General features: G+C 52.4%; 1 protein-coding gene across 1 annotated transcript; it reads left to right on the top strand.

The window, feature by feature from the left end:
* On the top strand, positions 1–918 carry LOC309603501 (olfactory receptor 14J1-like; the record flags this gene model as incomplete). The annotated part of the gene is made up of 1 exon (XM_082338337.1): positions 1–918. The coding sequence occupies one exon, from the start codon at positions 1–3 to the stop codon at positions 916–918; it is 918 nt and encodes a 305-aa protein (XP_082194463.1).
* Between the last annotated feature and the right edge of the window lie 12,107 nt (positions 919–13,025).

Below are 13,025 nucleotides of genomic sequence, written 5' to 3'. Positions count from 1 at the left end.
ATGTCCAAAGATAGCTCCATCACCGAGTTCCTCCTCCTGGCATTGGCAGACACGCGGGAGCTTCAGCTCTTGCACTTCTGGCTCTTCCTGGCCATCTACCTGGCTGCCCTCCTGGGCAACGGCCTCATCATCACCACCGTAGCCTGCGACCACTGCCTCCACACCCCCATGTACTTCTTCCTCCTCAACCTCTCCCTCACAGACCTTGGTTTCATCTCCACCACTCTCCCCAAAGCCATGGCCAATTCCTTTTGGGAAACCAGGGCCATCTCTTTCTTGGGATGTGCTGCCCAAGTCTTTGTCTTTTTCATTTCAGCAGAATATTCTCTCCTAACCGTCATGGCCTATGACCGCTACGTGGCCATCTGCAAACCCCTGCACTACAGGACCCTGCTGGGCAGCAGAGCTTGTGTCCACATGGCAGCAGCTGCCTGGGGCACTGGGTTTCTCAATGCTCTCTTGCACACTGCCAATACATTTTCCCTACCCCTCTGCCAAGGCAAAGTCCTGGAGCAGTTCTTCTGTGAAATCCCCCAGATCCTCAAGCTCTCCTGCTCACATGCCTACCTCAGGGAAGTGGGACTTCTTCTGGTTAGTGCCTGTGTAGCATTTGGGTGTTTTGTTTTCCTTGTGGTGTGCTATGTGCAGATCTTCAGGGCCGTGCTGAGGATCCCCTCTGAGCAGGGACGGCACAAAGCCTTTTCCACGTGCCTCCCTCACCTGGCTGTGGTCTCCCTGTTTATCAGCACCTCGTTTTTTGCCTACCTGAAGCCCCCCTCCTTCTCCTCTCCATCCCTGGATCTGGTGGTGGCAGTGCTGTACTCAGTGTTTCCTCCAGCAGTGAACCCCCTCATCTACAGCATGAGGAACCAGGAGCTCAAGGATGCAGTGTGGAAGCTGATGACTGGATGGTTTTAAGCAGCAATAAACTGCCCATCTTATTCTGTATATCACTCACAATGTAAAGCACTATAGGCCCAGCCTGACTTTGGTAGTTGGTTTGGTTTGGTTTGGTTTTTAGCTTTTCTTAGTTGCAATAATGTTGTCCACAAAGCAATGCCATTACTCATACCATTCCTAAGTCAGTATCTACCTGTCCTGTGTGACCCAGAGACTGTGTAATGACGAGCCGTGCTCTCTGTGATTTAAAACAAAATAAACGACCCTGCAGTGACTTGTTCGTCCCAGGTCCTTTACTGAGACCTTCTCTGGAGCTGCAGGGGCAGTGCCTGTGTGCAGAGGTGGAGGGGAAGAGAGTCCTGGCACAGCAGCACTGCCAGGCAGCACCAGCACTTGGTCTTTCCGAGCTGCTCACTTTCCTCTTCCACTCGCTCCTTCTGAGCCCTTCTGTTGGTGTAAGGCCTGAGAGCACTGGCAGCTTGATATAGTCCTGGTGTGTGGCAGTTTGTGCCAGCAGGAGGGGACAAGCAGTGGGTGCTTCTGTGGCAGAGCTGACGTCCATAACAGCATTGCCATCATGAAAGGGCAGTTGCTGAAGGCTTAGGTCTGCTTCTAACGTTGTTCTTAAGAACATGCCCAGGAAAACACACTGGAGAGAAAAAACCAGTGAAAGCTCAAGTGTGTGAGTGTGCAGGGTTACACATGGCAGTGTCCTTTCACAGCCAGGCTTTCTGGGAGAGATGTGAAGGAGCAGCAGAGCAGGGTCTGCTCTGTGCTTGTGTTCGCTGGGCACCTGGGTGAAGCTGCCCCAGAGCAGTCGTCACTGACCAGCGAATAACCACCACCATTTTCAGCACTCGCCTCTTGCCACAGCTTGCAGAGGTTCTTTGACCCTCCACGGAGGAACACCAAATGCCTAGGTCAGAGGTCTGCATTTGCAGCGTACAGATGAGACGTAAGCATGCACATCATGTGCGTGTGGAGAGATGAACCCGAGTGAGCACAAATGCCATCAGCTGTCCCTAGGGGTGTGTGGTGGGTTGACCTTGGCCGGACGTCAGGTGCCCACCAAGCCACTCCAACACTTCCCCTCCCCAGCTGGGCAGGAGGAGAAAAAATACGATGAAAGGCTTGTGGGTTGAGATAAGGACAAGGCGAGATCACTCAGTAATTACTATCATGGGCAAAACAGTCTTGACTTTAATTTATTACCAATCAAATTGGAGTAGGATAATGAAAAATAGAAACAAATCTTAAAGCACCTTCCTCCCACCCCTCCCTTCTCCCAGACTCAACTTCACTCCCAATATCTCTGCCTCCTTGCCCCGAGTGGCACAGGGGGATGGGGAATGGCGGTTGCGGTCAGTTCATACCATGTTGTCTTTGCCACTCCTTCCTCCTCTCACTCTTCCCCAGCTACAGCATGGGGTCACACCCATGGGAGACAGTCCTTCAAGAACTTCTCCAGTGTGGGTCCTTCCAAGGGGCTGCAATTCTTTATGAACTCCTCCAGCATGGGTTCTTTCCTTGGAGCACAGTCCTTCAGGAATGGACTGCTCCAGCATGGGTCCCCCACAGGGTCACAACTCCTGCCAGGAGCCTGCTCCAGGGTGGGCATCCACGGGGTCACAGCCTCCTTCGGGCGCATCCAGCGCTCCAGTGTGGGGTCCTCCATGGGCTGCAGGGGAGTTGCAGGGCTATCTGCTCCACCGTGAACCTCCATGGGCTGCAGGGGAATCTCTGCTCCAGCGCCTGCAGCACCTCCTCCCCCTTCTTCTTCACTGACCTTGGTGTTTGCAGAGTTATTTCCTCTCACACATTCTCACTAATCTCTCCCGGCTACTGGTGTGCAGCTCTGGCCAGTGGTGGGCCCATCTTGGAGCTGGCTGGCATTGGCTCTATGGGACATTGGAGAAGCTTCTGGCCTCTTCTCACAGAAGACACCCCTGCGGCCCCCCTGCTACCAAAACCTTGCCACACGAACCCAATACAGGGTGCCACCAAGGCCTGTGGGACAGTGTCTTGAGGTCACTTCATGTTGAGAGTAACGTCCCCTGGGAAATCACCTGAATGCAGCACTGGGATGTGCTTCCTTGAACTAAGGTCCCTGCGTCTATTCCTCGTGCCTTGGGGCACCTCAGATGAGGGCAGAGCAGAGCAATACACCGCAGGGCTGACGTGTCCCCCAGCCTCCGGGAGTGCCAAGAGGAGGCCAGGGAGACACTATGTTTTCTGCAATGCACTGCCTCTGCATGTGCAAGGGAAGGACTCCTGTCTCTGAATGTTTCTGTGTGTATGAGGAGTGCACAAGGCCAGCTCAGGTGTGGACACCAAACAGACCGCTGACATTTCTGCCTGTTACACCAGGAACAACCCCCAGTGTCCCAGAGAGATTTCTCTCGCCCACTGTGGACAGCTTCATTGCGAATGCTCCATCACGCTTCCTTGGCTTTCTGCCCTGTCCCTTTCATTGCATGCTATCAAAGGAGGTGGCCTGCAGAGCATCTCCCCTGTGCAGTCAGAAGGGGTTTTGCAAGCATCAGTGACATTGCCCTCGAGAAGAAGGTGGCATTTTTCACCTTTCACAAGGCACAGAGCACATCTCGGCAACATGAATGCACTCGGCGGCACACACACACAGCATCCAACTGGCGTTTTGCCCATCTGTTTCTCTGTCCATCCAGGCTGCAATGGCCTAACTTGAGTAGAAGGCTATTGAGGGAGACCACACCAAGAGCCATGCTGAAGCTCAGGTAAACGACATCCACTCTTCTCCCCTCATGCACCAGCACAGTGACTTCACCACGAAGGCAGTCAGGCTGGTGAGGCATGATTTACCCTTGGGGAGTCCATGCTGACTGCTTTTGGACATGTTCTTCTCTTTTAGCTGTCCAGAAATGTCAGCCATGAGGAGGCATTCAGTGGCTCCCTCCTCACCAAAGGGAGCTTGTACAGCCTGCGCTTCCCTGCCTTGCACTTTTGGCTGCCTTCAAAGATGGGTGCACCACTTGCTTGTCCTCACTCACATAAGACCTTCACCAGTCCCATGACCTTTCAAAAGGGATACTCAAAGAAATGCCTGTCTTCCCCTGTAACTCCATTACCACTATTCTGCCTGTTATACAGTGTACCTAGTTTCACTAGTCTTTCATACACTTTCACCTATCCTGATAGAGTGGCCATTTCTAAAATCATCTTTGTGGATGCAGACTGCCTAGGCAAAGGCCCTTGCCATTTTTCTCCAGTTTTCTCCTCCCCTTAGTCTTTGTTCCTTCAGATACCTCTCACCTATGCAGCTGCTTTAAGCCCCAGGGAGTTCAAAGCTTGCCTGTCTTTCAGTAGTCTAATTGCCTCTTTAACCAACACTTCAGTTGTTTTCCTCTCTATCTGTTTGCACCTATCTATCTCTAAGCATTTCTCATAAGGTTATCCCTTGTAGAAAGGCAACCTCCTTAGAGGCAGCTTGGACTGAGCATATGGTTACAGAGTGTGTTTTATTGTTTGTGGAACTTTATCCTGCTTTGCTTTTCTTTAATTGCAAATAGGAGAAATTCTTCTGTGCCTGTGTGCAGCCAGTTCTCGAAGGAGAGCAGGTGGGAGATGGTGCAATGGAGCTGTGACATCCAGCTGCAGATTTGAGTGCAGAAGTCTGATGCAAGGAACAGTGATGCAAGTCCCAGGGGGCCAATGTCAGAAATGGGGAGGTTTGGGAGGTGAGGAGCAAAGTTGTCCATACAGTGGCAGACCTCAAGGGACTGCTTTTCCCACCTGTCCAGACCTCCCGAGCGGACACTCAGGATCATTAACACCTGGAGAATGCTTCTATCACCTCTTCTTTAACCTCAGAGTTAATACAAAATATCCTTTAAAATAAAAAAATTCATTTTTATTAGATGCACTTTGAAATCTTTCTCCTTAACTCCACTATGAAACCTCTCTAATTAGCTGTACAAGTCGTGAAGACTTGGAGAAAATCACAGGAAGAGACAGGGCTCGTTAGGGCTTTCTGTATTTTAATGAGCCCCATGGTGTATTTGGCGCTGAGGCCTTGAACCTCAGATACGGAGAGGAGATTGAACAAACTGCTCAAGAAGTCCAAGTCAGAAGCTAAACCCAAAGTACCTTGAAGCATTAATGAGTCCCATGAGGACCATTACTGACAAAGCCTCCCCAGGGACTCCTTAGAGCAGGTAATTGGAGGCCATGATTGCAGGCAGGCAAAGGCTCTGTGCAGGCAGCTGTAATGCTGAGCAAAGCCTTTGGTTTCTTTTGTGAAGCAGAAAGGCCAAGCCCTTATCCGCAGGCCCCGGGAAGGCAGATCCTGTCCCTCCCGCATGGCTCAGGGCTCTTCCTGGGGGCAGTGGGGTGTGAGGGTGAGCAATGCCAAGTGTAGGAAAACTGTACAACACCTCCCGGCCTCCCCAGGCAGGGCTGAGGAAGAAACAAAGGCCAGAGCCTCAAAACGACTTTTGCCTGGTAGGCCTCGGTGCCGGAGGCAGCTGCCATAGCCAAGAGGACAAAGACCTCGGTCCTCTTGGGCCTTTCAGCCTTGCTAGAGCCCTTGGCCACATCTCCTGCAGGCTGTCCTACGCTGTCCCATGCCTGCACCTCTTTCCCTTCAGGCCCTTGACATCCATCTTGCCTTCCCGCCTAGCTCTCACCCCGGCATTTCTATATCTTCACTGATGTCTCTGCACCCTTGCTGGATTTCCCTTGACACACAAAGCCATGGGCTGATCCAGACTCCCTCTGGGTCACCTCTTGCACCACAAGGCTACCCTTTCAGTGACATTTCTTCTTCCTCACATCCAGTCTGAACCTTCCCAGCTGCACTTTGTGGAGGCTTCCTTCTCTTCCCACTACCAGGAAAAGCTCCATCACCTCTGAGGCCACCCTTCAAGCAGTTGCACGCTACTACTAGAGTGCCCTGAGCCTCCACTTCACCAGGCGAAAGAAGCCCATGTCCCTCAGCCTCTGCACAGAGACCCAGACCCCCATCCTGAGATGCTGGTGGGCAGAGGCTGTTGGGGGGGTTACCCAGAGGGCAGGAGCACCAGGAGGAGCGCGAGCCTGCTGCTGTACCTGCCATGGCAGTTGGGCAGTGTGGGGCTGGTTAGGGGCAAACAGCATTCTGAGGGGTCCGTCCCCATGGCGATCATTCCGCCAGCACCTGCTTCAGCCAGCCTTGCGATGCTTTGATTTTTCATACCACAACAACTTCCCACCTCCATGATTTTCCATCCTGCTGATGATTTCCTGCCCTCAGTGTGGGTTTCCCAGCCCCACAATGGTTCCCCGTCCCACTGATGATTTCCCATCCCAATGATGGTTTGCTATCCCAATGGTCTCCCATCCCAAACATGATGTTTTGGGGGAGGTGAATTTCCTGTCCAAGGGGAAGGGATGGGGCCAGCCCCAGTGGCCCTGTGATGCCAACATGCCTGTGCTGCCCCATCCTGCCCTGGTGGCTGGGATTGGGGGGTGGGGGGTGGGGGCACTTCTGGGTTGTTTTTGTCCTCCCGTCTGTGCCCTGGGGGGCAACTGCTGCTCCCAACTGTGGTGGAACCGGTGCCGGTACCGGTACCGTGTGGCCATGATGGGGAGCTGTCACAAAAATTTGGCAAGTGGGCTATGCTGACCGAGGAGAGAAGCTGGGACGCAGAGTATAGCATTACAAGAGGAATTCTTGCATTTGTGCGCATGAGCCGTCCCATTCAAACTGGGGCACCACAAATGCGGTTTTACACATGCTTCTTATGCCTTTCAAGTGTTCAGGTCCAATGCAATTTAACCAGTCCCTGCTGAACACACACACAGGCTGCTGTTGTGCAAAGCAACTCTAATTCTGTGGCGTCGTCATCCATCTGCTTCTTTCTTGATCTTGACGTCCCTGGAGTGGGTCTGGCTGCAGATGCTGGTCTCTGATGGCAGATAAGGGGAGGGTTTCACAGAGGTGTCGGAGGGGCTGGGATGCTGGCGTGAGCTGGGTCGTCCAGGGGCATCCTTTCTTCTTCAGGGTGGGGGCTGTCCTTCTCCTCCTTGCAGTGAGCTGGGGCCCTTTGGTCATGCTGACTGAACCATGACTGTGCAGTATACAATGTCAACGAGATGTTTATCTGTCTGTCTTCAGGAACTTGGTCCAATTTCATACTCTCAAGACTAATTGCTGCAATAGTTAGGGCATGAGATTTTGCTAAGAGAGCCCCTGGGGTGTCCCTCTGTGGGGGTCCCCGGGAGGTACTTGTGGGGGTTGCTCGTAGGTGGGTGGGAGCTGCAGGTACTGGGGCGATGGTAGCAGCGTGGGGTGGGGATGCTGTTCCTGGGGATATAGGTTCCAGCCTGCGGTGGGGATGCCGGTGGTGGGGCTGTCAGCAGAAGGACGGGACAGAGATACCAGGGGTGTTGGTACCAGGCAGGAGCACTAGTTCAGAGCCAGCCCATGGCTGTATCTTGGGGGCAGATAAAATTCATTGGAAATGAACCTGTAAGAGACCAGGTGCTTTGCTCCACGAGTCTCACGGACACAGTCCTGTACCTGGGAAGAGTGGAAAAGAAACCCTCAGCAACCCAAATGTGCCAGCCAAAGCTGGGAACAGGCACGCTTACAGCCCTGGGCAGGATTTTCTTCATCCGGCTGGTGCAGCTCAGGGAGGAGGTGGGAGCTCTGACGGCAGATGAGCAGCCCTTTGCCAGCAGGGCATGGGGAAGCCCAGGGGCTGATGGCTGTGGGAGGTGCCTGGGCCGTGGCAGCTGTGTGGCCTCCAGGGGACATGTCCCCATGTGGGCGCCCATGTCACAAAGGGGCGGTGATGCGGCACCCACCCGGCGCTTGTGACCTCACCTGGCCAGGGCTTGGAATCCTGAAGAGCAGGCCAGCGAAAGCCAGTTGGGCTGAGCTGCCCTTCGGGATAACTCAGCTCCTTCCATTGCTACTTGCGTGCCCACTTTTTTCCAACCATTTATCGTTTCCTGCCCACTTCTCCTCAGCTTCCATCCTCGGTCAAAGGTAATTATGATTTGACTTTCAGGACACATCATAGGGTAGGTAGATATGGGAGAAAAGTATAGGCTGCTCTGTGCCTTCCGAGCTCTAGGCTGAGCTATTACACCTTTCTAGGCCGGCCAGATACAGGCTATCGGTAGAGCTCCTGTTTGCTAATTCTTATATTTCTTTACCATAGCCTAGGATAGGTAAGTAGGGGGGTGGCCGTGTAGTCTGAGGCGTTGGGCTCAGCCTAGAATGACAAGAAGCCCACCCTGACTGATGGGGTAGGAAGGGAGACAGAAAAGGAGGACGGCAAAGGCAGCCATTAAAGTAACGGCCAAAAGCCGGTCACTCCTGCGTACAAGGTGGGAAAGTGTGGGCTGGAGACCAGAGGGCTCTGCTGCTAACGCTGGCCACAGGTAAGCAGCAGGTCCCCTTCAGAGAAGGTGACACGCAATGCAGTCTGTCAAAAGGGCCTTGGCAATTGCTGTCAACTGGAGTCCGGTGACAGGGACAGCAGGGCCGTCAGCCTGCAGCTCTGCAGCACTTACAAGTACCACTGAAACACTTCTGATGGCAAACGTTGATCTGTGGTTTTCGTTTGGAATTTTGGAATTTTGGAATTATTTTCAATCATTTTGTTGAACTACAATTATTTCTCTGCAATCAGCCAGGCTCACCCAGGTGTTTTCAATTAGACACGGGAAAACACGTTTTGTCCCTCCTCTGCCACTATGGACAAGACTTTGGAAGAGGATGTTGCTCGTAGAAAGCTCTGACATCAGTCGGGTTACCTTCTGGGCTAGGGACTTGCTTGTTTTCATCACGTTACAATCAGGAAAAGGGAAGACTTGACCTGATAATCCAGTTCAGGAGTCTAGAGGGAAAGGAAGGTAGCCCGAGGCACAGAAATCAGAGCGTGGCTTTCATGGCGTTTTGGCAAAGTAAGCAGGGCAACAGACTCTTTTCCAAAACTGTTTCTTGACCACTCATTGTCAATGGCAGTGTTAGGCTTCCCCCAGTGGTTCTGTGTCGGAGGGTAGAGCTGCGTGTCCTGGGGGCTCCTGTACAGAACTTGACTTTTAAAAGATGCTTTTGTGCAACCACATCGTCTTTCAAATCTCTTTTCCAATGTCATTTCCCTGCAGCCATTGCCAAGGGAATGGCTCTGCCACAGAGGATCCTCTTTCCCCCGGAGAAGCTTTGCATGGCCTGGCAGCAAAGACAGGGAGCTGGAGCAGGCCTCCACAACCTGGGCAATACGTGCTACCTCAACTCCGTCCTGCAGTGCCTGACGTACACACCCCCTCTCGCCAACTACCTGCTCTCGCGTGAGCACAGCCGCTCGTGTCAGTGCTTTTATGAACAGCTCCTTGCAAATCTGGTGGGCTCTTCCCAAGGATTCCCAGCACCTGGAATTTGATTGAGGACAAAAGCAGCCCTCCTCTGTCAATCCCCCGAGTTGGTGTGCTTTGAACACGCAAGCCTAGAAGCCCCTTGTCCTGTCTCGCTGTGTTCATCTTCAGAAAGGCACCTCTTTCGAGGCCCCACTCTCGGTCCCTATGCCTGCAAGTTAAACTCTCTTTGCTTCTTGCACAGAAACCTTTTGTCCGTTCAGCATCCCTCTGAAGAAAGTTTTCTGTGCACTGAAATGTCCCAGGCTCGGTGGGCCATTGGCACCTTGGGAGAAGAGGGGTGGGGGCTATCCTTGTAACTTCAAGATCTCCATTAGGTTTCCCGCCGCTCTGGATATCTTGCTAACCTGAGAAGCTTCCCTCCCTCCCTTCCTCTTCAGGTCGCCAGCAAGGCTTCTGCATGATGTGTGTAATGGAAGCGCACGTTAACAAGGTCCTGCACTCCTCAGCCAGTGCCATCCAGCCTTGGACTGTAGTCAATGTCCTCCCACGTGAGTCATTCCAGGTGCTTTTACAGGTTTCCTTCCCTTCCTGTGGGGGACAACTACTAACTTCTTCTCTCTTAGGAATAGGAGAACATTTCCAGCGTGGCAGGCAGGGAGATGCCCGTAAGTTTTTGCGCTGCACTGTCGATGCCATGCAGAGAGCTTGTCTGAGTGGAAGCAGCGAGTAAGCACAAGCAAATTCCCTTTTCAATGCTCCTGAGGCCTTTGGACTCCTTGGTGTACTCCCATCAAGGAAACCCTACAGACGGGCTTTTCAGACAAAGCAAAACTCTTGGAGGAGAAAATTCTCTGCCCTACTTCTGAGCTCCCTGCCTTACCCTTTATTAACAGCTTGGATGTCTCTTCTCAAGCAACTACCATCGTCCACCAAATATTTGGGGGCGTGCTGAGATCCAGAGGTACTTTTGCATGACTATTGCTCTCCTTGGAATTGTCTGTGTCCTTCTCTCTGCCTGTGATAAACAGCTCATTGTGTGACTGGCGTAGCAGGTATGGAGGCCGTAAACCAGCACAGTCAGTCGACTTCCCCTGTCGCTAAGCATTTTGATTTGCCTTCCAGTCACGTGCTTGAGCTGCAAAGCTGTTTCCGATTCCTACGAGGCCTTCCTGGATGTTCCTTTGGATATAAATGTAAGAGGGTTTGTAACTGGGATTCAAGACATCCCAAGGCCCCTGTAGCTTTCCAGAATAAATGCAGGTGGCGTAAAAACAAATACTGCAACCCCAAGAGAAGAGAGCTTGGTGGTGGGTGGGAAGTGGAATGGACTGTGTCCTTCTGGGGAGGCCATGGCAGTGGTCTCCCTCTAGGTGCTGGCTTTAAGCTGGACAAGCACGCATTATCCTCCCTGCACCCTTGAGGGACTCCCATCCTTCTTCCCTTTGCCCTCCCTCAACACCCGTCTGGCTCCCAGGCTGATGGGTTGTGTTGTCTTCATTACGATGAGCCTGCACCCCATCGGTAGCTGAACTGAGTGGTGCCACAGAGAGTTCACTCTTGATAGCCCTGGGCATTCCTGGGAAATGAGGGAAATGGTCACCATAATACCCTCTTTCTGCCTCCTTCTGGACACTGCTTGTGGGTTCACAGTGGGTCTCCTCAGCCTCAGCTACCTGGGCCTTCTTGGCAGCTCTTAGCTAAGTGTTTGGGCAAGGGCGTTTCCCCAAGCTCAGTGCTCTCCTTTCTCCCTCCTCCAGGCAGCCTCATCTGTCACCGCAGCTCTGGAGGGCTTTGTCAAACCCGAGCAGCTGGATGGTGAAAACTGCTTTAAATGCAGCAAGTAAGATGATTACTAACGCCATATTGATGCTAGATCCTTCATGAAGGTGCTGCACGTCATCGTGCAGAAGTCATCTTTTCAAGGAGGTTTAATGCACAGTAATGGGTCGCAGCTGTTGTTTAATCTGGTACTTATGGTCCTGAATAGCCTTAAAACAGCGTCAGGATGTGTGAGACAGGAAAGCTTGTCTTGCCTTCTGGCGGGGAAAAAGGCTGCCCTTCAGCATCTGGCCCTGTGCTTGGTTTCAAGGTGTGACAAGATGGTTGCTGCCTCCAAGACGTTTACAATCCATCGCGTGCCCAAGGTTCTCACCGTGTGTCTGAAAAGGTTTGAACATTTCACCGGCAGGAAGATCAGCAAGGTGCGTACGCAATTGCAGTGCAACTTTCTCTTCCTGGAGCGGGAGATTTCCCAAAGCAGTATGCTCTTTCACAAGCCGTTCATATTGGGTTTTTCGTATTCCCTTCGGGGGAGACGAGAGTGCCTGTGGGAAGACAAGCATGGACTCTGCTCCGACAGAGCTGCTTTGGCCAGGAACAGTTTCCTGCCACCCAAACCATTACATGTTGCAGGCTATTCCATGTACTATCTCAGGATCATTTCTGAGCCCTCTTGGTCTCTCCGTAGGTGGTGGAGTATCCCGAGTACTTGGATCTTCGGCCATACACATCCCAGACAGCAGGAGAACCGCTCCTCTACGCCTTATATGCTGTCCTGGTACATCGTGGTGGCAGCTGTCATGCAGGACACTATTTCTGCTACACCAAGGTCAAGAGCACCTTCCTTCCTAGCAGGGGAAAAATGTGTGCTGGGGAAGGCAAACTTTCACAGCAGGGTTACTGGCAGCCAGGGTTCTGGGGGAGAAGGTCTCCTTCCCGGCTGCGTTGGATTTCTTTTGGCGTCCTCTTGGTTCTCTAGTTTTCTGCCTGGGTTATCCCTGAGAAACCAGGCAGTTCATCTCCAGCTATCGATGCCTTTCTTTGCAGGCCAGCGATGGACTGTGGTACAAGATGAACGATGCGTCTGTGGATGGCTCTGACATCAACACAGTTCTCAGGCAGCAAGCCTATCTACTGTTCTATGTCAGGTAATAACCAGTATTCAAATGGGTTCCAAATACGTTTCCTTCTCCTGGCTTTGCTCTTTTTCTTCTCATCCTCCTGAGTGTTTCTCTTTTGGTCCTAGGAGACAGTTCCTACCTGCATCATTCAGTGCTGTCAAGTCTGAACTACCCCACCTCCGTCCTTACCTTTCCTTGCCGGGCTTTCGGCTCCTGCCCTGCTGTAAACTGCTCCTTGTCTGCTCTCTGAAGCTGGCTAATGTAGAGAAGAGTACTTCAAGGGGGCCTGCAGGAAAGATGGGGAGGGACTCTTTATCAGGGAGTGTAGTGATAGGACGAGGGGGAATGGTTTTAAACTGAACGAGGGAAGATGTAAATTAGGTATTAGGGAGAAGTTTTTTACGGTGAGGGTGGTGAGACACTGGGAGAGGTTGCCCAGAGAAGCTGTGGATGCCCCCTCCCTGGAAGCATTCAAGGCCAGCTTGGATGGGACATGGAGCAGCCTGATCGAGTGGAAGGTATCCCTGCCCATGGCAGGGGACTTGGAACTAGATGATCTTTAAGGTCCCTTCCAACCCAAACCGTTCTGTGATTCTGTGACTCTATGAAATGGAGGCTGCAGGGGGTATAAAGACGAGGACTTGCTCTGACAGGTGTAGACCTGGTGGGAAGACCCCAATCGAATTTCTCATTTCTAGTCTCGGTTACGTCTTCTCTCTGTTGTGGAAACTGCTCCAAGAAAATGACTGAACTCCAGGGGAGGCTGCAAGAACAGACCTAAATGGAGATCACTCTTTGTTTCCAGGTGCAGTGATTTGAAAACTGGAGAAAGGGCTTCTTCCTCACCAGCACCATCATATGCCCGTCCCTTCCTCAGTCAGC

Source organism: Platalea leucorodia (genome assembly GCF_965183815.1).
Source record: "Platalea leucorodia genome assembly, contig: HAP1_HAP1_SCAFFOLD_118, whole genome shotgun sequence".
Taxonomy (NCBI): domain Eukaryota; kingdom Metazoa; phylum Chordata; class Aves; order Pelecaniformes; family Threskiornithidae; genus Platalea; species Platalea leucorodia.
Note: the sequence above shows the minus strand (reverse complement) of the source record. Positions and strands in the feature narration are given on the sequence as shown.